Raw genomic sequence first — 25,028 nt, 5'->3', positions numbered from 1 at the left:
CCCCTGCCTCAGAAAAAATAAATTAATTAATTTGAATAAACTTAAAAAAAAGAAAAAATCAAGATATATGTAAGCACCGTAAGGTTGATCCTAGCTTACTGGCAACCCTTTCCAAAGTCTAGCAATCAGGAAGGGAAACAATTAAGGGCCTCTTGCCTGTATCCAAAGCAGACCTAGAGAAGGAGGAAGAGAAGTCTTCCATGTCCACCCCCTCCCTCTTGGGTCCTTGATCTACATATCCAGACTTAAAAAAACGGGCACTTCTGTTCCCTGCTGGCCACCTTATCCAGGCCTGCCCCATAATGTAACACGCATGTTTCCCCTGCAAGAAGCTAGAGTGCTGGAAGGAGAAACACAGGGAGGCACCACCATAATAAGATTACAAGTATCTTTTTCATTGCAAGATTTAAGACAGGTAAAAGAATATCTAGGTAAATTTTCTGATGATCCGGATAAGTACATAGAGGCTTCTCAGAATATTAGGTATGTTTTTGAGTTGACCTGGAAAGATATAATGCTTTTGTTGAATCAGACTCTTAATGAGACAGAGAAGCATGGTGTTCTGGCAGCGGCTGAGAGATATGGGGATGAATAACTCCTTAATTATCATGGGACTGGAGGTCCTATTGGGAACTCCCAGTTCCCTACTGGGGGTTCAGGCAGTTCTGTCCCAAGAACCTATTTGGGACTATGATAATCCCATTGGGGAATGGTATCGGTGCTACTTTCAAGCTGGTGTTTTGGAGAAATTAAGGAGGTCTAAGATTAAACTCTTAAATTATGCTAAATTATCCACTATTTTACAGACACAGGACAAGAGCCTGTTGGCCTTCCTGGAAAGGTTAAGGTGAAATGTACAGCTATGTCCCCTTACACACCCCGAAGCTGAGACAATTCTAAAGGACAAATTTGTCACTCACTCAGCCCCAGGTATTCGAAGGAAGCCGCAAAAATTTGGCTGTTGGCCTGGAAAGGACCCTGGAGGAACTCTTACAAGCTGCCAAACATGTATATTACAACCAAGATCAAGAGGAGAATAAGGAATAGGAAAGGAGGCTTAAGAAAAAAAATCTTAGGCCTTAGCTGCAGCCTTATATACTATGTCAGATCAGACTTCCTGACGTCCTGGTACCAAAGTGCCATTTATGTGGCCATTCAGGGCATTGGAAATGAGAATGTCCCCAGAGGGGACAACTGAAGTCCAAACCCGTAAGCCATGTCCTTTGTGTGGAGACAATCACTGGAAATCTGAATGCCCTTGGGTATCTCTATCTTGGAGGGCTCAGATGACCAGTGTCCCTGAAAGGGACTGACGGGCCTTGGGCTCTTACAGTGGCTCCCCTAAACCAACTACCTATATTGGAAACCCAGAGCCTCAGGTAACTCTGGATATAGAAGGAAAACTGATTAATTTCCTTCTTGACGTGAGAGCCACCTTTTCTGTCCTCCTTTCCACTCCTGGCCAACTATCCAAATGCAGCATAACTATTAGAGGCATCTCCAGAAAACTTATGACTGAATTTTTCTCTCAGCCACTAGGGTGCATATGGGGAAACTTGATTTTTTCTTTTTCTTTTTTTGTTAATTCCAGAGAGCCCGACTCCATTGCTAGAAAGAGAGATTATGACTAAATTAGGGATTATAGTGCTACTAGCTTCAGGACAGATAACAATTACCTAAATTTATAGTAATCTGGGTATTGAAGAATAATCTTTCCTTGAGATAAAATTAAATATGCCTAATGGAGTTGTTCCTATGGAAACTGGATGGCCAAAGGAAGATTTGAGGATTCAGAACCAAAAACTAGTTCATGTGCTTCATTATTCTTTTTTTTTTAATTTTTTAAATTTTTTTCAATATATGAAGTTTATTGTCAAATTGGTTTCCATACAACACCCAGTGCTCATCCCAAAAGGTGCCCTCCTCAATACCCATCCCCCACCCTCCCCTCCCTCCCACCCCCCATCAACCCTCAGGTTGTTCTCAGTTTATAAGAGTCTCTTATGCTTTGGCTCTCTTCCACTCTAACCTCTTTTTTTTTTTTTTCCTTCTCCTCCCCCATGGGTTTCTGTTGAGTTTCTCAGGATCCACATAAGAGTGAAACCATATGGTATCTGTCTTTCTCTGTATGGCTTATTTCACTTAGCATCACACTCTCCAGTTCCATCCATGTTGCTACAAAGGCTCATATTTCATTCTTTCTCATTGCCACGTAGTACTCCATTGTGTATATAAACCACAATTTCTTTATCCATTCATCAGTTGATGGACATTTATGTTCTTTCCATACATGTGCTTCATTATTCTAACCAACAATATCACAAGATCCAAATAAATATGGAAGAGGGAGGAAAAACTATAGCTAAATTAAAAAAAAAAAAAAAAATGACCAGACATGTCAGAGACTTTTTGGATGGCCACAAGGTGTTTTTTCTTCCTATGGTGTGACCTCTTCCCTAGGAGGCATTGCATTCGGGATATTTAAAAAAAATTTTTTTAAATGTTTTATTTATTTTTGAGAGAGAGAGACAACAGGGGAGGGTCAGAGAGAGGGGGAGACACAGAATCTGAAGCAGGCTCCAGGCTCTGAGCTGTCAGCACAGAACTGGACGCGGGGCTTGAACTCAAGAACTGTGAGATCATGACCTGAGCTGAAGTCGGATGCTCAACTGACTGAGCCACCCAGGTGCCCCTACATTTGGAATATTAATGCTTATTGGTCTAATTAGTTCTTTTTGTATGTCATTGTAGAAGGCATTGCATATGCCAGAAAAACAAGACATCCAAGAAAATTTTGCTAGCCCAGATGTTCCAAATGCCCTCCCATTATTTTGGACCTCTGGATTGACCTCTGAACCTGTCCTGACTACCGTTCTCCTGTCATTATCCCCTTTCAGCAGGAAGCAATTAAGATAGATTGTCATCCCAATTCCTAATGGCAGTTAGGAGTCATGTGTTCAGGGAATATGATAGGAAAATAGGATTCAATAGGCAGAGATGGAAAGGTTAGGACCTGAGGTCCCTGTGTGGGAAAAAAAAAACACATATTTTGGAACAATTCTGGGAGTGTCTGACCACAGCAAACCCCCTTGCCAAGAGGAGCCTTGGGCATAAGTTTCCTCTTAAGAATGTAACAGACACCACCCACTGCCCATCAGGTTTCCCTCAGGAATTTGACAAAAGACCGAACTAAAAGTAAGTAGTAGACTGTAGAATGTATGACCCACAAGGAATATATGGCCCTAGACCGCCCCTCATACAATGGAATCAAGCCAATCAGGAATGGACAGTTCAGCACTGAGAGCTATCAAGCCAATAAGAGTAGGACCTGAGAGGGAACAACGGGGAAGAGAAATGGGGGTGACCAGAGCCTTATAAAACAAATGTCTGTGCCTTATGCCCAAAATAAACTATTATTATTGGAAGATAAACCTGACTCTGAGGAGGAGAGCCACCACCTGCTGAACATGTTTGAGTGAGACCTCAAAAATAAAGGAAATATAAATGAAAATAGAATCAACTTAAAAAAGGAGAATGATTGTGGGAAGTAAAGATGATTCATTTTCAGAAATAGCAAATAAAAGCTGTGCTGTCTAATTAACAATAGGTTTACAACCTATTGGAAATATATACCCTCCCCCCCTCCCCACCCAATGGAGTCCAAAACCTTTAGATACTTCACTTCCTGGTTCTTCTTCCTCTCTCTGTTTCATGGGCTTATTTTCCCAGGCTTTGTAATGAGCATGCTCCAAAGAACAAAGGGAGGAGGGGCTGAAAGTCTGCATCACCTCAGGGAATGTACACTTGTTCCAGTCAAACTACTTTCTGCCTTATATGGGTATAGGTGAGGTCCTGGTAAGGCTGTAATCTCTGTAGTACTCGTCCAGTGAGGAATCAGGGGAGGGGCTTGCATGCTAGGAGATAAATTGTCTGCTGTAACTGCCCTGAGTGTACCTGTCCATCAGACATGCACTTTTGCAAGAATGTTGATTAAAACTTCACTGTGCTCCAAGTCTCTGCATCCCTCCTTTGATTGGGTCAATGGGCTTATTTCTAACAAGTACAAATGTCCATGCAGTTAATAAGGTAATGAATTCTTAGAATTATGAAAATAATTAACCTCCACAAACTACAGTTTGAGAAATGTCGCTCTAGCCTACTAAAAAAGATTTGTCCACTCGTACATAGTCTTTATCATTTCACTTTTTGGAGTCTGCTTCTTTGCAGAGGGGTTTTAATAGAATATATTTTGGCAGGAAGTAAGAAGATATAATTATTTGTTGCAGAAAATGGGCCCTGCCCAGTGCACAGACATATTTAAAATCCTCATGGGTAGGGTGTCTGGGTGGCTCAGTCAGTTAAGTGGCTGATTCCGCTCAGGTCATGATCTCCACAGCTTGTGAGTTTGAGTCCCATCTTGAGCTCTGTACTGACAGCTCGGATCCTGGAGCCTTCTTTAGATTCTATGTCTCCCTGTCTTGCTGTCCCTCCCTCACTCATACTCTGTCTCTCTCTCAAAAATAATAAATAAACATTAAAAATAAAATAAAATCCTTATGGGTGACCTCCCTACCACTGCTAAATAGTTTTATGTACTTCCTCTTTTATTTATTTTTCAACAATTAAATCTTATGAATTCTTTATGTCCTGGGCAGCAGGGAAGATTTGAATTCTGAGAACTCAGGACAAGATTTCAAGGAGGCATACAGCATAGGGAATACAGTCAATAATATTGTAATATATTTATCATGGTAAGCATTCCATAATGTATAAAACTTTTGAATCACTGTGTTATATACCTGAAACTAACTTAACATCATATATTGACTGTACTTCAAAATTAAAAAAAAAAAAAGATTTTAAAGAGGAAGCACTATTTGTTAAAGAATATACAGATTCCTAGGGAAAAATTAGTTCATTTTTTGACCTTCTGGTAATATTAAAAACAACAATATTAATATAGCAGCTCATTTATTGGCACTTACTATCTGCCAACCACCATCCTGAGCACCTTATTGTAATGAAAAATCTGTTTTGGAAATATTCATGGTAGTGGCCCTGCATATTTAAAATTATTTTCTTCTTCTTCTTTTTTTTTTTTTTAATTTTTTTTTTCAACGTTTATTTATTTTTGGGACAGAGAGAGACAGAGTATGAACGGGGGAGGGGCAGAGAGAGAGGGAGACACAGAATCGGAAACAGGCTCCAGGCTCTGAGCCATCAGCCCAGAGCCTGACGCGGGGCTCGAACTCCCGGACCGCGAGATCGTGACCTGGCTGAAGTCGGACGCTTAACCGACTGCGCCACCCAGGTGCCCCATTATTTTCTTCTTCTATGGAAAGGAAGTGGGTAACTTTCTTAACATTTTTGACATTTTATTTTTCAGCAAAGTAATAAATATACATTTATATGCTTTTGGTTGCCTTTTGCATAACCAATTGGGAATAACAATTAGGAATATATTCTTTCATTATAGAAAACTCTTAAATTAGTCATTCATGCCTTCTCTTCCCTCTTTCCCATTTTGCAGCCATCTTAGTTCAATCCCTCATCATCATTTATTTGGATTATTGCAGTAATATCTTATTTGTCCCCTCCCTAGTACATCTATTCTATCAAGCTTATCTTTAAGTTACTTCAGTTAAGATTACTTACTTAAAGTTACTCGTTTCTATCGTTCCTCTTCATCACTTGCTCAACATTTGCTCTCTGGAATAGAGTTCAAACTTTGCGTAATTTGGTGAGGACATCATAGACATGTTATCCATGCTTATCTTAGTTCTAGTTTATCAAAGTAGCTGTGTCTCTTGACACAACTTGCCCCCTAGACATAATAAAAGTTACTTGTCATGGTTTCCTAGGTACACCATGTTCTTTCTTGCTTTTGCACATTTGTGTGTTATCTCTGCCTTGAAAATTGTTCTCTACAGTTGCCTAATTCCTATTCACCCTTTAAGGCACTCTCAGATACTATCTCTTCTGTGAAGTTTTCATCAATTATGCGAAGCTAAGGGTTAATGAATTGATACCATTTTCTGTGAAAGTCCATTCTGGTATGTTGTATATATGTATTTATTATTTTGAGAGAGAGTGAGCCTGAGTGGGGGGCTCGCAGGGAGAGAGAGAGAGAGGGAGAGAGAGTATCCCAAGCAGGCTCCGTGCTGCTTAACCAACTGAGTCACCCAGACACCCCATGTATTTTTTTAATTGATGTTATGTTCATATGGATTTTCTTTGTGGAAACAGCTTTTCATGTTTTTATTAGAAAGTAATTAATTTCTTATTGTAGAACATTTTGAATCAGCCAGCAAACATTGACTGATTGCTTTCCACATGCCAAGCACAATGTTAAGCCTGGGAGAAAGAGTCGTAAAATTTTCATGAAGTGCGACTTGGTGAAGTACTTAAATAAATGGTTCAACTCTTTAAAATGTTGTGAAGAGAAATATAGAAAATACACAGAAGCAGAAAAAGAAAATGAAAAGCACCAGTAATCACTCTGCCATAGAACTGTATTACAAAATGAAATGTAAATGTCAGACCTGGCCCATGCAGGCCCATGAGGCACAATCGAACTGCATAGGCGGTGGCTTAGATTCCATGGTACCAACTCCTGCATCTCGACCTCACCCTCAACCCACACCTGTGGCCTCGTGGAAAGTTTCTTATAACCAATTAATTTGTTTGCTGTATGTCCTCCACACTTTCTTTTTCCCTCTTTCTATATGCACACACACATATTTTTTTAAGTAAAAATATATGACTGTTCCTTATGTAATATTTTGTGGCTTTATTTTTCTCAGTGAATATGATGAATACTTCCATGTCTTTGAAAAGTTATTTAGAAGATAAAATTTATTTTTATTCTCTGAGCCTACTTTAAATTAAAATAAAATATATTGAACCTATGTTTATTTCTCTATCAAAAGTAAAAAAATATTTGTTGACTCCCCTCATGTAGAATAATACATTGAATATGCATTGTTCTTTTATTTTTTTCTTACTTTACTCTTTTTTTTTTTTTAAACCTCATAAAAGTGAAGTGGCCCTGAAATACGGCAGTGATAGTGAGAATGAATATAAGGGAACTCTACTCTAGTAAACATTCCCATCCGTTGCTCATTGCTCTGCTGCCTCCCATGATCACTCAGGACTCTTTTCCGTCTCTTTCCTCTTTTCCTTTTCTTCTTCCCCAACTAGGAAGACTGTTCTATATGCATATAAAGCAATGAGCAAGATGCTTATATAAATGTCTGTAAAGAAAGATGTTCACTGAAATATTGTTTAATAAAAAAACAAAAACCTAGAATGTCCAGTGGTATGGGAATAGATAAATAAAATTTGGTATATTCCAATGAAAGCATACTATATGCCAGTTGAAAGAAATGAACTAGTGTAATTATCTAATGGAACTCTCAATTGTAATTTTTATTTATAAAAACTTTTTACAGAATAATATATACACAGTTATCCCATTTAGATAAAAATAAAACAAAACTATGTTTATGGATATACATATATGTAAAATAATTTTTAAGTGAATTGCAATTATGCATCCAAATTAACACTAGCTATTATCTCTGGAAATGTGTGAAGGGGAATTGGACTGGAGAGATAGGTGACTTTGATTGTATCGGTAATAGTTCATTTATTTTATTAAAATAAAAGGTGTGGGAGTGCCTGGTTGGCTCAATTGGAAGAGCATCCGACTCTTGATCTGAATTTCTTTTTTTTCATTTTTGTCAACTGTTCCTACAGGAGGAGTGGATCAGTGTAATTAGTAAATAACTGGGATGTTATACAGCCAGTTTAATATCTCAGTTATTTAAAGCTTCTCTGACCACTTTAAAGATACCCTCCTCTCCCACAATGGTGATATATTCTAAGGTACAAATTCAGGAAGTAAACATTCTTTATGACAGATTGGGCCAAATATCAGTTCTTAGGAGAAATACCAATATACTCTGTCTGGCAACTTTTGTATTGTTACATGGTTATTATTTCTGCACTTGAAAGTGTTCTGTAAATTACATCTCATTGGACACTATATCAAAGAGTTTATTGTGAAACCTGTGTTATTTAGCTAATTTTTTTTCTTCCAAATTTTTCTTTAAATTCTAGTTAGTTAACATATAGTGTGATACTAGTTTCAGGTATAGAATTTAGTGATTCAGCACTTCATATGACACCTGGTGCTCATCACAAATGCCCTCCTTAATCCCCATCACCTGTTCCATCCATCCCCCACCCCCCCCCACCCCCCACCACCTCCTCTCTGGTAACCATCAGTTTGTTCTCTATAATTAAGAGACTGTTTCTTGGTTTTCCCATGTTCATTTGTTTTGCTTCTTAAATTCCACATGTGAGTGAAATCCTATGGTGTTTGTCTTTCTCCGACTGACTTCTTTGACTTAGCATTAGACTCTGTAGTTCCACTCCACATCATTGCAAATGACACGATTTCATTCTTTGTATGGCTGAGTAATGTTCCATTGTATATATATACTACATCTTCTTTATATATTCATCAATTGATTGACATTTGGGCTCTTTGCATAATTTGGCTATTGTTGATAATGCTGGTATATGAACATTGGGATGCATGTGTCCTTTCAAATTAGTATTTTTGTATCCTTTGGGTAAATACCTAGTAGTACAATTGCTAGGTCTTAGGGTTAATTCTGTTTTTGAGCAGCCTCCATGCTGTTTTCCACAGTGGTTGCACCTGTTTGCATTCCCAGCAGCAGTGTAAGAGGGTTCCCTTTTCTCTGCATCCTCACCAACACTTGTTGTTTCCTGTGTTGTTAATAGCGAATTTGTTTTTAGTGGACATGCTCTTGGTGCATTTATATCTCTGTTTCTGTGTTTGCCTCTTTTATATTTTTGGGAGCAAAGACAACTGTTAAACTCATGTAGACATTGTATAAGGCACATGTAGGTGACTTTCTTGTATGCTTTTGTTTTCACCTTGAATTTTAACTGTTCAGATTTATAAGGCTATTATTTATTTATTTATTTATTTATTTTTATTTTGAGAGAGAGAGAGAGTAGGGTAGGGGCAGAGAGAATCCCAAGCAGATTCCATGCCTGACGTGGGTCTTGATTCCACGACTGTGAAATCATGACCTGAGCTGAAATCAAGAGTCAGATGTTTAAGTGACTGAGCCACCCGGGCACCCCTGGGCATACACTGTTTTTCTATTCATAAAAAAAAAAATGGCTATTTTTAGAGCTGGAAGGTCATTTTATAGTTCCTAAGATTACTCTCTACAGTCTCTGCTACCATATGGTGTTTAATATCTGCTACTATCTGCCCATCTGCCTTTTTCTTCTTTCTCTATAAAACAGCTTTCTCTGCTTCATTATATACTTGGCCTAAATACGGATGGCTTGGCTTTAGCTTTACACCACCTTCCGGTATACGTGCTTAAAAGTGTGTCATTTTTATTTGCATCCTGATTTTCCAGACAATGTCTGGAATTAGTGTGAGATTTGTTGAGGGGGTAAGGGAATGGGGAAGATCTTATAACTTGCCACCTCCTCCAGCAGGAGCTAAGGAGCCAACTCTAAAAGGAAGCTGGGCAATTTCTGTAAGAGGAGATTTCTACTCCTGGAAATTCATCCTGTGAACTTAGTAAAATGAATAAACAAGTATGTTCAAGGATGTTGTATTGGCTTGAATAGTGTCTCCCCAAAATTCATGTCTACCTGGAACCACAGAATGTGACCTATTTCCTTTTGGAAATAGGGTCTTTGTAGATACAATTTAAAGATCTTGAGATGAAGTCATGCTGGATTTAGGGTGGGTCCTAAGTCCAATGACTGATATCTTTATAAGAAGAAGAAGAAAACAGGGGTGCCTGCATTGCTCAGTTGCTTAAGCATCTGACTCTTGATCTTGACTCAGGTTGTGATCTCATGGTTCATGAGTTCAAGCCCTGCGTTGAGCTCTGTGCTGATAGCACCCTGCCTGCTTGGGATTCTGTCTCTCCTTCTCTCTGCTCCTTAACCGCTTGCACTCTGTTGTTCTCTCAAAATCAGTCAATCAATCAGTCAATCACATGGAGACACACAGAGAAGGCAGTGTGAAGATGGAGGCTGAGATTGGAGTGATGTGTTTACAAGCCAAGGAACACCAAGGATTGCTAGTAACAACCACAAGGGGAGAGAGGCATGGACAGTTTTCCCCCCAGAGCCTCCAGTCCTACTGATACCTTGATATTCTGACTTCTGTCATCCTGAACGGTGAAAGAATAAATCTTTGTTGTTTTAGGTCATCCAGTTTGTGGTCATGTATTATGGTAGCCCTAGAAAACTACAGTTTTTTTTACAGTTTTTTTTTTTTTTTTACAGATGTTTACAGTACTTTTTTTCAATGTAAAACCCTAGAAATAAGTCTACCAATTAGGGATTGATTATGTAAATTATATCCAGACAATGTAATACTATTTGATCATTAAAAAAATGATAGATCTCCATTTCTGGATTAAAGAAAGCAGTGATACATCATTAAAGAAAAAGAAAGTTATGGAATCCAGATCACTCATCTTTGGAGAGGGATCCCTGGGAGTCTTGATCGGAGTAACTGGAGGCAGTAGGGCAGTGAGAAAAAAAAATTGTTTCCTTTGTGTCTACTATATGAGAGAATGAGCTATTTAAGAAACTTTTTTGTGTGTGTGGCATGTTTTAGGCAATTTAAGTTTTTTATGCCACTGTTAAAAACATTGAAAATAAATCATAAAAATGTGGGATGATGTCCTTGGTGAGATTTTAATAATAATAAAGTCTATTTTTGTTAAAGTTAATTTAGTATAAAATTTTAAATGTGTTTTACAGGACTTGTGTGTTCATGGTTTTTAACTGATGCATTTCAGCTCTAAGTAAGTGAAGAGTGAGTGAAAAATTGTAGTGAGATTAATTTTGAGTAAAGGATAAATCTGATACATGAGATTAATTTGTGAGTCAAGAATTACTCCCATTACATCATAATTGAACTACATCTAAAATTATGTCTATTAGTTGTTTTTTTTTAATGTTTATTTTTGAGAGAGAAACAGAGTGCAAATGGGGGAAGGACAGAGAGCGAAGGAGACACAGAATCCAAAGCAGGCTCCAGGCTCCGAACTGTCAGCACAGAGCCCGATGCAGGGCTGGAACTCATGAACTGTGAGATCATGACCTGAGCCAAAGTCGGACGTTTGACTGAGACACCCAGGTCCACCCCCCGCTTTTTAACGTCTGTTAGCCTTTTAATACCTTTACTTTTTTGTAAATTTGGCGCTAGTTTAATCTGCATGAGAGCAGAATCTGTTGTTTTCTTTTGTATTCCCTCATAGTGCTTTTCATAATAGATGCTTAGTAAATACTTGTTTTTGAATGAGTGAATGAATGTAAGCCTGCTGCTCTCAAGAAATTTAACTTAAGGAAATAGACATAAATACTTACATTTTGATTTAGTGAAGAGAGAGCTATCTGTGCTAAGTGCCAGATGAAGAGTTAGAACAGTGAGTGCTGGGAGTGATCATTTTCAGTAGGGTGATTAAGCAAAACTTACTTTATTGAATTGGGCCCTGAAAAGAAGGTTTCAGTAAAAATGGAGAGGAAGTAGGAATTATCAAAATAATTATTTTCTGATTTTGTAATTTCAAAATGCTTCTTCATCCTGAACATGGTTAGGAAACTTCTCCTTTTTTGACCTTTTTGTATCAATTTGAAATCTTCATTTAACCAAATACTTATGCAGGGAGTTCAAGACAGTCTTACTTCCCTTGTTCTTCTTCATGTCTTCTCCATCATTCTTATCTGTTAATTGTTTATTCTCAGCTCTCATCTTTGAGCTTTCTTCAAAGAGGCATTATATATAGGTAATCTTTTTGCTAGGAGTCTTTCCCCTTCCCTGTAACCTCCATATTATTAGACTATGGTTTATCTGAGCCATAAGTGATATGCAGCTCCCAAGTTCTTCTGTTATCTCTTTACTACAATGTACTTGGCCTTTCTTCCCAAACCTAAAATGTACTTCCTCTTTAACTTATATGAACATCTTCATTGTTATAATAAATGGCTTAAAAATATTTTGGGTATAGGGGCAGCTGGGTGGCTCAGTGGGTAGAGTATCCATCTCTTGATTTTGGCTCAGGTCATGATTTCAGGGTCTGGGGATCAAGCCCTGCATTGACTTCTGTGCTGAGTATGGAGCCTGCTTAGGATTCTCTCTCTGTCTTTCCTCCATCCCCTTCTGCTCCTCCCCTGCTCGCACATGTGTATGTACTCTTTTTCAAAAAAATGCAATTAAAAACATACATTTTTGTTATAACTTACATGCAGAAAAGTGAAAATAGAAAGTATGTTTTAATTTTTTTAAATGTTTTATTTATTTTTGAGAGAGAGAGTGTGAGAGGGAGAGGGGCAGAGAGAGAGGGAGACACATAATCTGAAGCAGGCTCTAGGCTCTGAGCTGTCAGCACAGAGTGGGATGCAGGGCTTGAACCCACAAACAGTGAGATCATGACCTGAGCTGAAGTCAGAAGCCTAACTGACTCAGCCACCCAGGTACCCCAAGAAAGTATGTTTTAAAACATAATATGTAAAATGAGTTTTCATAAATAATTTTTGGAAGCTACTGTATTCACTCTAAAGAAAACAGAATGACTCTTGTATTACTAGTGATATAAATACTTTCAGGAATTAGCTCAAATGCTAGCTGCATACTGAAGCTCCTCTTGGGTTCCCTCCCTTCCCCTGGGTATGTTGTTGGGTGCTTGTTGGTCCTGCCATTATCCCTTCCTAGTTGTTTCCCTGTCTCTCTTTCCTACTGAATTGTCTACATGCATTCTCAGGACAGGAACCAAGGTTATTCACCTGCTAACCTTTCTTCCCATTTCCCATCTCAGTTGCCTTGCCCATAGGAAATACTTAATAAATGTTTGTCAAGTTGAACTGAATTAGTGCTTATTATTTTTTAAAAAGTAAGACATACCTGAATTGATTTCCTGTTTTTATGCTGATATCTGTCTTAAAAGATACTGTACTGAGGAGTACCTAATGCTATAATATTTATATGATTTTTTTTTTTTTTTTTTAACTCTGAGTGAACCAGCATATACTGCAACTTTCTTTGTTATTGGTCTGGGTTGGAAGACAAACTTTCTTCCTTGTGACTGCTGTTCTGAGCTCAGATCTAAGTACCAAGACAATTCCCAGGCAGCACTTAATTCTTAACATAGCAAGATTGTGGAAGTTCTGCATAATGTTCAGTGGGTCTTTGTCATATGAGAAATGATTTGGGGGGGTCATATTTATTGTTTTCATCATACTTATTTAAATAATTTAAATATTTTGGGGTTTCCCCCTCATTTTACAGGTCAGGAAACTAAGTCTTAAGCATAAATAAGTTTCCAAGTTAACACAGCTAGAGAGTGGTAGTAGGTATGAATAAAATGTTGCCTGATATAAACTGAGGAAATTAAACTAGGTGATCTGCCTGTCTTCTTTCAGCTCTAGAGTCTCTGAAGTTCTGGGAACCTTTGACATTATTTGAACATTTGCATAAGCAGTAAAATACTTGACAAAATGAACTTGCTTTGGGGAAAGTGCCAGGTTGCTTTCAGGCTCAAACCAGTTACAATTCTCACTCATCTAGTACATCAGCTAACTATGCAAGAGGGTTCCTCACAGTGACAGTGAACCAATATAGATAATTTTTTCAGCTTTACCAGGTTTTAATGGTTCTGTTTTTTTATCTTTAGTTCTGGGTAGTGGTTATACACTTATAAATACAACTGAGCTCTCCATTGTTTGCTCAGTTGCCCCAGGGCTCTATGTATTTGGCCAAATTACGGAGAACTGTTGAGACTGCCCTGAACACTGGCTCCACCTACTGTCATCCCGAGGCAAACGTCTTCATACTATTTCTTCATTCAGAGTTGTTTCTAATTTACTTTTGGGGAGAATAAAAAGAAATTGTGTTTGGGGATATAAAAATATCATAGTTTCAGATTTAAAAAAATTCCTTAAGTCTATTTTCAAGCAGGATTCTATGAAAAAAAAATTTGCTTTAATGTTTCGGTATGCTTATTGTGTAGTATGTGAATGAATCTCTGGTTTTTATTCCTGGAAAAAAAAAAACTTTGAATTTTCTGGGAGCACCCCGAACCCAATTAAACTCTAAGTGGAAGTAATTTAGCTTTTATTTTCTGTTATTCATTTATATTAGTAATAGTTTAATTGAAATTTAAAAAACCAATATAACCACATTGCAGAAAATATAGAAAAAAAAAAGAGAGAAAATCATTTTACCATCTTAAAAAAACCATTCTTATCGTTTTGGTATTTGGGGAACCCTCACTAACCATAGTTATGCCCAGGCCTGATGGATGAAAACATAGTTTTATAATTGTGTTAGTTGTCAGCTTATTACCCGTCAGCCCCGAATTCGTCATTCATTGCATGCTCTGTGAAAATGGAACTGGGTCCTTTCAGTGTTTCTTTTGACAGCTGGCAGAATGTTAAACTTTGTCAGCAGAGGACACTGGAAAGACATTGCAAGAGGGAAGGTTTTCCCTTCCTGGTTCTGGTGTGCTGGCTTGGCTTCTCCAGTGCCTAGCTCTTGCAGTGCAAGTGGCTTAACTAGCATCTGTCTCTTACAGTGCATGAAGCCTCCCCTAGTGCCCAGATCCTAAAGCTGGGTCAGCTTTTACGCTAGTCAGTAGCTCCCCCACTCGATGTGATCAGCTTCCCTGGCCTCCTAGAAGGGCATATGAAGAATGAGTTCTGAAGGGTGGATTTTCAGAAAGCTCTGCAGGTGTGGCACCACAGGAAACTTTTCTGCTGTTCTATGAGCTGTGGCCATGCCTTCTCCCACAAGGTCTACATTTCAGCCCTGGCTGGGACCTCTTCTTTTATTGTTCTATCTCCGTCTTAGGGATAGCGGACTGTTCCTTATATCTGCTATTCCTATAGTCTGTAGACTTCTCTTTACTTGTGGTGGGGGGGGGGGGGAGAGGGACAGAGGGTGAGAGAAAGAGAGAGAATGAATCTCAAGCAGGCTCCATCCCAGTGTGGAGCCTGACATGGGGCTTGATCCCACAACCATGAGAGCATGACCTAAGCCAAAACCAAGAGTCTGACACTTAACCGACTGAGGTGCCTCCTTTTACTTCTTACTGGCTATCTTTCGTTACTCCGTTTCTCTCATAGTTAATGATTCTTTATCATAAACCTTTCTTGTTCAAATTACTCTGAGTTTGGTTAGGGTTCCCTTAAACACCAAAATGATAAAAATGGATGTCTTAAGATGGTAAAATAATGGATTTTTTTCTCTTCTTTCCTTATATATTTTCTACAATGTGGCTATATTGTTTTTAAATTTTTAAATTAAAATGTTAATGTAAATGAATTATAGAAAATAAAGGCTAAATTACTTCTACTTAGAATTTGATTGGTCTTGGACTTACACCATTTTTTAACCAAAAATTTTTCAGTTCATGATCATTTTATGTGCATTCTTTTTGGTCAGTAAAGTTAAATTAGCTAACATTTATATATCTCCTTATTTACAAAGCAATTTCATATCTATTATTCTTTAAATCAGCTTTTTGAAAACAACCTTTTATTCTTCTTGACTTTATAGTCTTAGCTTGACTTTGTAGCCTTAGCTTCTTGATATTATAGTTTTTTTTTGCCTTTGTGGTTAATTCTTTTTGTGTCCTGTTTAAAAACTCATTGGTGCTCCAAGGTCATCAAGATGTTTTGCTGTGTTTCCTTCTACAAGTTACATTGTTGTACCTATCATGTTTAGATCAGCAGTACATCTTGAATCTATTTTTGTATAAGTGTGAGTTTGGGGTCCAAGTTTGTTTTCCTCCCATGTGAGTATCTAGTCGATCCAGAAGAGAGCATTTTTTTCTGTTACTACACTGCAGGGCCATGTTTGTCATAAATCAGGTGACTATACAAGCTTGCTCTTGGGATCTTTTCTGTTCTATTTGTCTATTCTTGCTAATAGGCCATGATATCTAGTAGTGTAAATACTCTAATTTTGTTGTTACTTAAGATTGTCTGGGTTGTTCTTGGCATTTTAAATTTTCATATAAAGTTTAAAATCAGTTTCTCAATTTGTACCCGGAAAACCTGCCTAGAGTTTTATTAATATTTTGTCTTACACCTTTTTTGTTAGATTTTGTATCTAAGTATGTGACATGTTTTGATGCTATTAAAAATTACAGGTGTAGCACTACAGCTTGCAGTTACAGATTCAAGCTGTCAGTCTGACTCGGGAGTCAATAATGTCTTTATTATGTTTTATTAGCTGTGTAGAGAGAGTGGGTATAGCATTTTTATCTGATTTCAATACCTATTATCTACCAAAATACATAGATTTAAGTATAATGCAGTAATCCTTCAGGAGTCTAGGCAAGAAAGCAAGTCTTCTACAAGGGAAACATTTAGGCTAGCTTCAAACTTCTCCCTAGTAATGTTCAATCTTGAAGACGACAGCACAATACTTAGAAACTTCTGAAGGAAAGAGAGATCCCAACATAGCTAAGTCATCTTTTGATAATAAACGCAGAGCACAATGTTCTCAAGGACTCAAGATGTCAGGGAATACAACATGTATAACCCCCTGAAAAACTATGTGAAGATGGGTGATGAAATCTAAACAAGTAGAACTTGTTTAAAAAAAATAAAGGCAAGGGGGGTGTATGCCTGGGTGGCTCAGTCGGTTAAGCGTCCAACTTTAGCTCAGGTCATGATCTCACGATTTGTGGGTTTGAGCCCCGCATCGGACTCTGTGCTGACAGCTCGGAGCCTGGAACCTGCTTCAGATTCTGTGTCTACTTTTCTCTCTGCCTCTCCCCTGCTCTATCTCTCTCTCAAACAAACAAACAAACAAAAAAATAAACATTAAAAATTAAAAATAAATAAATAAAGGCAAGGGGTGCCTGGATGGCTCAGTCGGTTGAGCGTCAGACTTCAGCTCGGGTCGTGATCTCATTGTTCATGGATTTGAGCCCTGCCTCAGGCTCTCTGCTGAAAGTTCCGTCTGGAGGCTGCTTCAGAATCTGTGTCTTCCCCCCTCTCTCTGCCCCTCCCCCGCTCATGCTCTGTCTCTCTCAAAAAAAAAAAAAAAAAAAACATTAAAAAAAAAAAAAAGGCAAAATGGGAAGAACAGCCATGGGGAAAAAAACTAGGAAAGGTACTATATCCATTAAATGGAGAACTGAGGCTAAAAACAAGGATGACCATAGAATTACCATATGATGCAAGAATTCCTCTCCTAGGTATCTATCCAAGAGAATTGAAAACATGTCCACCCAAAAAATTGTATATGAATGTTCATAGCACATTATAATAGCCGAAGAATGGAAATAATCCAAATGACCACTTGATGAATATATAAACAAGATGTGGCATATGCATTCAATGGACTATTTGGCAATAAAAAAGAATGAAGTTATAGACACATGCATGCGACAACATAGATAAGCCTTAAAAACATTATGCTAAGTGAGAGAAACTAGACACAAAAGACTACATATTATATAGTTTCATTTATATGAAATGTCCAAAATAGCCAAATCCACAGACCTAGAAAGTGACTAGTGGTTTCCAGGGACTGTGGGAAGGAGAGATGGGGAGTTGACTGCTAATGGGTGTGGGGTTTCATTTTGAGCTGATGAAAATGTTCTAAAATTAGTAATGATTGCACAAATCTGTAAATGTATTAAAACTACTGAATTGTACAGAAAAGGGTAAGTTTTGTGATATGTGAATTATATCTTGATAAAGCTGTTATTTAAAAAAGCACAAGAATGGAAAATGTGGCTTACAGAGCTAAACGTAATCCTTGACAATGTGAAATATATGGTCTTCGACAATGTGGAAATGACTAATAAAAAGTAAGTAAATAGGGGAAGAGAGGTGGGAGGAAATTTAGGAGTGTAAATTTCTTTGTTTCATAGCAAGGATGCATTTGCTATTAAAAACATGTAAAATTCAGTTTCACTTTTTTTGTTACATTATGGTATTTTTATACTTTTAAAAAAGAGTATGTCTAATGCTCTTTTCTCTTCCTCCTCCTCCTCCTCCTCCTCCTTCTTCTTCTTCTTCTTCTTCTTCTTCTTAAGTTTATTTATTTATTTTGAGAGAGAGAGCCAGGGGCAGACAGAGAGAGAGGGAGAGAGAATCTCAAGCAGGCTCTGTGCTGACAGAGCAGAGCCCAACATGGGGCTTGAACTCACGAACTGTGAGATCATGACCTGAGCCCAAACCGAAAATCAGATGCTTAACTGACTGAGCCACCCTGGCACCCCTGTCTTTTCTTTTTTCTGGCACCCCTGTCTTTTTTTTTTTTTAATTTTTTTAACATTTATTTATTTTTGAGACAGGGAGAGACAGAGCATGAACAGGGGAGGGTCAGAGAGAGGGAGACACAGAATCTGAAACAGGCTCCAGGCTCTGAACTGTCAGCACAGAGCCTGATGTGGGGCTCAAACTCACGGACCTCGAGATCATGACCCGAGCCAAAGTCGGCCGCTCAACCGACTGAGCCACTCAGGCGCCGACCCCCCCGCCCCGTCTTTTCTTAATTCATCCATTCTTTCATCTCTCTCCATATGTAAAGCTTAGCAAAACAAGCTGCTGTCTGCTAAAACCATTGTTAAATCAAAAGAGAAGAAACATGTACTTTTATGAATAATGCCAGAGGATAAAGGAAAAATTATACTCTGGTTTCACTGAGCATACATGCATGCATTTATTCATTCTATCAGATTTTCTGGAGTGCCTGCTCTGTCCTTGGTATTGTGCTAAGGGAGAAGCATACAAGTGTAAGACATGGCCCCTGCCCAAAATAAGGCAGCTTATTACACTTTTTTTTGGACAGCTCTAATTTTAGAATGTTTTGCTTTATATTGAGTGGAAATCTGCTTCTCTGTAACTTCATTGCTTTTAATTGTTATATTTTACAACTGCACTACACCTCATTCACCTGTAATTTAGCAGTCCTTCAGGTATTTAAAGACCAGAATCATGCCTTTCTCATATGACATGTTTTATTAATTAAGTAAATGATTTATTTTAGTTTCTTCTCTCAGTACTTAAGATCTGTTTGTTTAAAGTAGGGTGCCACAAATAGGTAAACAGTCCAAAGAGATGCTGAATTAAAGCAGAGAGAAGGATGACCACTATCCAGCTCTTTCCATTTTTACCTCTAAATCTTGCTTTGAGATAGTATATTCAGATTTTCCCCAAGAATAGTCTACTGTCATTTTTCTGTCTTTGGATCTTTCTCTCACAGTTGTCCTTATTCTGTCTCTCACACTGGCCTATATTTAAGGTTTGTGTCCTCATTCTAATTTGTAAAACTTTGCGTTGACCTTTAATTGAGTTTCCTATAGTTTGTAGGACTCTCTCCTACCCCCTGCCTTCCAGGTTATTCGAAATGTGTTTCTGACCTCCGTAGTATTGACGTCTCAGCAAAATTTAATACTATCTGTACTTTTGGGCATATTTCAATTCCTTTATCTCAGCCATCAGTAAAGATTCTTGTTAGTTTGAATCCTAGGGCCCTTCTGAATGGCACGGTATTCAACATGTTCTGCAGGTTTACTTAAAGCTGTTGGTAACTGCTGTTTAAATATGTAACCATCAATTTTTCTGGCTCCCCACCTTATATTTTCCACCTGGCAAATTACTTTGCTATTTGTACAATTGGGAATTTACTTAAAACATTAAAAAAGTTTTTTTTTTTAATGTTTACTTATTTGTTTTGAGAGAGAGCATGGGTGGGGCAGAGAGAGAGGGAGAAGAATCCCAAGTGGATTCCACACTGCCAGCACAGAGCCTAATGCAGGGCTTGAACTCACCACTGTGAGATCGTGACCTGAGCCAAAACCAAGAGTTGGACGCTTAACCGACTGAGGCACCCAGGTGTCCCCATTTAAAAAAACTTTTTTTTAATGTTTATTTTGAGAAAGATAAAGCACAAGCAGGGAGGGGGCATAAAACGTTTTTAATAGAATATTCTTTGATATAATTTTTAAAACATCAATAAGGACCTTTGTGCAAACATTGTGCTTGTGCATTTAAAGGGAAGAACATTTAGGGGCAGCAGGGTGGCTCTGTTGGTTGAGCATCCAACTCTTGATTTTGGCTCAGGTCATGATCCCATGGTCACAGCCCTGCGTTGGGGTCTCTGCTGAGCATGGAGCCTGCTTAAGATTCTTTCTCTCTCTGTCTCTCTGTCTCTATCTCTGTCTGTCTCTCTCTGTCTCTGTCTCTCTCTCTCTCTCTCTCTCTCTCTCTCTCTCTCGGCACTTGGATGTCTCAGTGGTTGAGCATCTGACTTCAGCTCAGGTCTTCATCTTGCTGTTTGTGAGTTTGAGCCCCGCATCAGGCTCCCTGCTGTCAGCACAGAGCCTGCTTAAAGATCCTTTGTCCCCCTCTCTCTGCCCCTTCCCTGCTTGCTCTCTCTCTCTCTCTCTCAAAAATAAATAAACTTAAAAAAAGATTCTCTCTCTCTCCCTCTGCCCGTCTCCCCTGCTCATGCACTGGAGCTCTTTCTCTCTCTCTCTCTCTCTCTTTCTCTCTTAAAAAAGAAAAAAAAGAGGGTGTGCCTGAGTGGCTCAGTTGGTCAGGCCTGAGACTTTAGCTCAGGTCATGATCTCACAGTTTGTGAGTTGGAGCCCTGCATTGGACTCTGTGCTGACAGCTCAGAGCCTGGAGCCTCTTTGGATTCTGTGTCTCCCTCTCTCTTGGCCCCTCCCTACTTGTGCTCTCTCTCTTTCTCTCTCTCTCAAAAATAAACATTAGAAAAAGGGGGGTGGGTGGGAACGTTGGCTGTAAGGACAGATAGACCTGGAATAAAATCTTGGTGCTGCCATTTGTTTATTGCGAGAATTTGGGTAAATTGTATAATCTCTTAGCCTGACTTTATTGTTCCTTTAATGAGGTAACCGTGTTTCACAAGGTTGTTGTGAGAAGCAAGTTAGCATGTGTGTAGTGTGAAGTCCAGTACCTGATACTTAATAGGCTCAGTAGACTTCAGTTCCTTTCTCTCCTTTCAGGTTCCAGCTCAAATCTTATCACATCTATGAAATTCTCTCCATCTGTTTCATTCCCTTTCCTAAAAGTTTCTTTAATTATTTATTTATTTATTTATTTATTTATTTATTCATTTATTTATTTATTTTTAATTTTTTTTTTTTTCAACGTTTATTTATTTTTGGGACAGAGAGAGACAGAGCATGAACGGGGGAGGGGCAGAGAGAGAGGGAGACACAGAATCGGAAACAGGCTCCAGGCTCCGAGCCATCAGCCCAGAGCCCGACGCGGGGCTCGAACTCACGGACCGCGAGATCGTGACCTGGCTGAAGTCGCACGCTTAACCGACTGCGCCACCCAGGCGCCCCTCTTTAATTTTTTAAATAAAGTTTATTTATTTATTTTGAGAGAGACAGAGAGCATGCTTGTGAGTAGGGGAGGGGCAGAAAGAGAGGGAGGCAGAGAATCCCGAGCAGGCTCTGCACTGTCAGTGCAGAGCCCACTCTGGGGCTCGAATCCACAGAGCGAGATCATGACCTGAGCTGAAACCAAGAGTCCGGATGTTTAATTGACTGAGCCACCCAGGCACCCTGAATTAGTTTTTATTTTATCAAAATAATAAATTAAAAATATAAAAATCCAGTACATTAAAAAATAGATTAAAATCTAGGTCATGCTAAAAAAGGCTTGTAAAAACCAGAAAGCAGTACCTTTCCCTAACTCTTTTCTCTCTATGCTCTAATTTTACTCCCTAGAGGCAGAACAACAAAAAACAGTTTTATCAGGTATAGTTGACATACAACAGAGTGTGCCTACTTAAGTGTACAAACTAAGTTTTGACATATGTATACACATATGAAACCATCACCACAATCAAGATAATGAACATACCCATCACCTCCAGGTTTTCTCATGTCCCTTTGTAAGTCTTCCCTTTCCCACTGTTCCCTCTACCTCTGCTCTACCCCATAACCACTGATCTTCTTTCTAGTTTGTATTTTCTAGACTTTTATATAAACTGTTTTAATTTTTGTTTGCTAATGCTAACATATGTATGAGTTCCGGATTGGTTTCCCTGGATTATTTTTCTCAATATGGGTTGTGTTTTTTCTTTATATGCTTGGTAATCTTTGATTGGATGCCAGACATTGTGTTTAATTTTACCTTGTTGGGTGCTGGATATTTTTTGTATTACCAGAAATAGTTTTGAATTTTGTTCTAGGATTCAGTTAAGTTACTTGGAAATAGTTAGATTTGGTGGAGGCGGGGGGGGGGGGGTGGATTTTCCCCCAGTTATATTGATATATAATTGAAAAGAGTTGACCCTTGAGTAATAGTGAGTTAAGGGATTCCAACCCACCCATGCAGTTGAAAAGCTATGTATAACTTTTTACTCCCCCAAATATAACTACTAATAGCTTACTGTTGACCAGAAGCCTTACCAATAAGATAAGTTGATTAATATATTTTTGTATGTTTTATGTATTATATACTGTATTTTTACAATACAGTAAGCTAGAGAAAAGAAAATGTCATAAGAAAATCATAAGGGGGTGCCTGGGTGGCTCAGTCAGTTGAGCTTCCAACTTTGGCTCAGGTCATGGTTTCACAGTTTGGGAGTTTGAGCCCCACATTGGGCTCTCGTCAGCATGGAGCCTGCTTCAGATCCTCTGTCCCACTCTCTCTCTGCCCCTCCCTGCTTGCTTTCTCTCTCTCTCTTTTATAAATAAACATTAAAAAATAATCAAAAAATCATAAGGAAAACAAAATGTATTTACAGTAGTGTATTATATTTATTGGACCCATACAGTTCTTTTTTTGTGTGTGTGTGTTCTGCTCTCAGTGACTCTTTTTTTTTCTTTCTTTTTTTTTTTTTTTAATGTTTATTTATTTTTTGAGACAGAGAGAGACACAGCATGAACAGGGGAGGGTCAGAGAGAGAGGGAGACACAGAATCGGAAGCAGGCTCCAGGCTCTGAGCTGTCAGCACAGAGCCCGACGCGGGGCTCGAACTCACGGACCGCGAGATCGTGACCTGAGCTGAAGTTGGACACTTAACTGACTGAGCCACCCAGGCGCCCCTGGACCCATACAGTTCAAATCTGTGTGGTTCAAGGGTTAACTGTGTAATGTTATATAATTTTTTTTTTTCAACATTTATTTATTTTTGGGACAGAGAGAGACAGAGCATGAACGGGGGAGGAGCAGAGAGAGAGGGAGACACAGAATCGGAAACAGGCTCCAGGCTCTGAGCCATCAGCCCAGAGCCTGACGCGGGGCTCGAACTCACGGACCGCGAGATCGTGACCTGGCTGAAGTCGGACGCTTAACCGACTGCGCCACCCAGGCGCCCCTGTTATATAATTTTGATACGTACAGTGGGTTTATTTGATAAGCTTATGTACTGTAAAATGATTACCACCATAGCATTAGGTAATACCTGCATCTTACCACATAATTACCATTTTTGTGTGTGTGTGGTGAAAACATTTAAGATCTACTTTCTTAGCAACTTTTAAGTGTATAATATAGTATTATTAGCTGTAATCACCATGCTGTACATTAAATCTCCAAAACTTGTCAATCCTATAACTGGAAGTTTGTACTCTGGCTAATTTCTCCACCCTCCATGCACCCCACCCTCAGCCCATGGTAACTACCACACTGTTCTGTTTCTCTGAGTTTGGCTTTTTTAGATTCCACATTTACATGACATCATATAGTTTGGTATCAGGGTCATGCTGGATTCATGAACACATGATTGGAAGTATTCCTCGCTCTTCTATTTTTTTGGAACAGTTTGAGTTTTGGTGTCAATTCTTTAGATGCTTAGTAGAAGTCACCAATGAAACTACTTGTCCTCAGCTTTTCTGTGTTGGGAAGTTTTTTATTTTTTTATTTTGAAATTTTAATTTAATTTTGTTATTATTTTTTAAAGTCATCTCTACACCCAGTGTGGGGCTCAAACTCATGACCCCAAGATCAAGTCACATGCTCTACTGACTGAGCCAGCTAGGCACCCCTGGAAGGTTTTTGATTACTGATGCAATATCCTTACTTGTTATTGTTTCATTACAATTTTGTTTCTTCCTGATTTAGTCTTCATGGATTGTATATATCTAGGAGTTTATCTATTTCTTCTAGGTTTTCCAGTTTGTTAGCATGTAATTGTTTATAGTTGTCTCTCATGATCCTTTTTATTTCTGTAGTGTTAGTTGTAATGTTCTCTTTTACTTCTAATTTTATTTATTTGAATTATCTTTTTTTCCTGAGTTAATCTAGCTTAAACAGCTCTTAGTTTCATTAATCTAATTTATTTCCATTCTGATCTTTATTTCTTTTCCTAATTTTGGGCTTAGTTTGTTCTTTTCTAGTTATTTGAGGTGTAAAGTTAGGTTGATTGAGATCTTTTTTTTTCCTTAACACAGGCATTTATTGCTGTAAACTTCCCTCTTGGAACTATTTTAGCTGTATCCCATAAGTTTGGCCTATTGTGTTTTCATTTGCATTTATTTCAAGATTTATTTATTTATTTATTTATTTATTTATTTATTTATTATGTTTGTTTATTTTTGAGAGAGAGAGAGAGTGTGCACACGTGCGCAAGAGGGAGAGGGGCAGAGAGAGAGGGAGACACAGAATCTGAAGCAGGCTCCAGGCTCTGAGTTGTCAGCACAAAGCCCAACGTGGGGCTCAAACCCACGAACCGAAAGATCCAACTGAGCTGAAGTTGGATGCCTAACCAACTGAGCCACACAGGCGCCCCTACTTCAAGATATTTTTTAATTTACCTTTTGATTTATTCTTTGCTCCAGTGGTTGTTCAGGGGTCTGTTGTTTAATTTCTACATATTTGTGAATTTATAGTTTTTTTCCATGTTATTGATTTCTAGTTTTAGACCACTGCGGTCAGAAAAGATACTTAGTATTATTTCAGTTTTAAAATTTTTGCTAAAATTTGTTTTGTGACCTATCATATGATCT

At 38.4% G+C, this 25,028-nt stretch overlaps 1 protein-coding gene across 2 annotated transcripts in view; it reads left to right on the top strand.

Moving 5' to 3' along the window:
* ACER3 (alkaline ceramidase 3) overlaps nucleotides 1–25,028 on the top strand; it is a 171,240-nt gene that overhangs the window by 30,383 nt on the left and 115,829 nt on the right. Inside the window, exon 2 of one of the 2 annotated variants that reach the window (XM_045483903.1) lies at nucleotides 4,715–4,722. The exons of the other annotated variant lie outside the window; for it this stretch is intronic. Within the exon in view, the coding sequence (XP_045339859.1) occupies nucleotide 4,722 (1 nt within the window). The 5' untranslated portion in view covers nucleotides 4,715–4,721. The remainder of the gene's footprint in view (nucleotides 1–4,714; nucleotides 4,723–25,028) is intronic. 2 annotated transcript variants of the gene reach the window in all.

Source organism: Leopardus geoffroyi, chromosome D1 (assembly GCF_018350155.1).
Source record: "Leopardus geoffroyi isolate Oge1 chromosome D1, O.geoffroyi_Oge1_pat1.0, whole genome shotgun sequence".
In the NCBI taxonomy this organism is placed as follows: domain Eukaryota; kingdom Metazoa; phylum Chordata; class Mammalia; order Carnivora; family Felidae; genus Leopardus; species Leopardus geoffroyi.
Note: the sequence above shows the minus strand (reverse complement) of the source record. Positions and strands in the feature narration are given on the sequence as shown.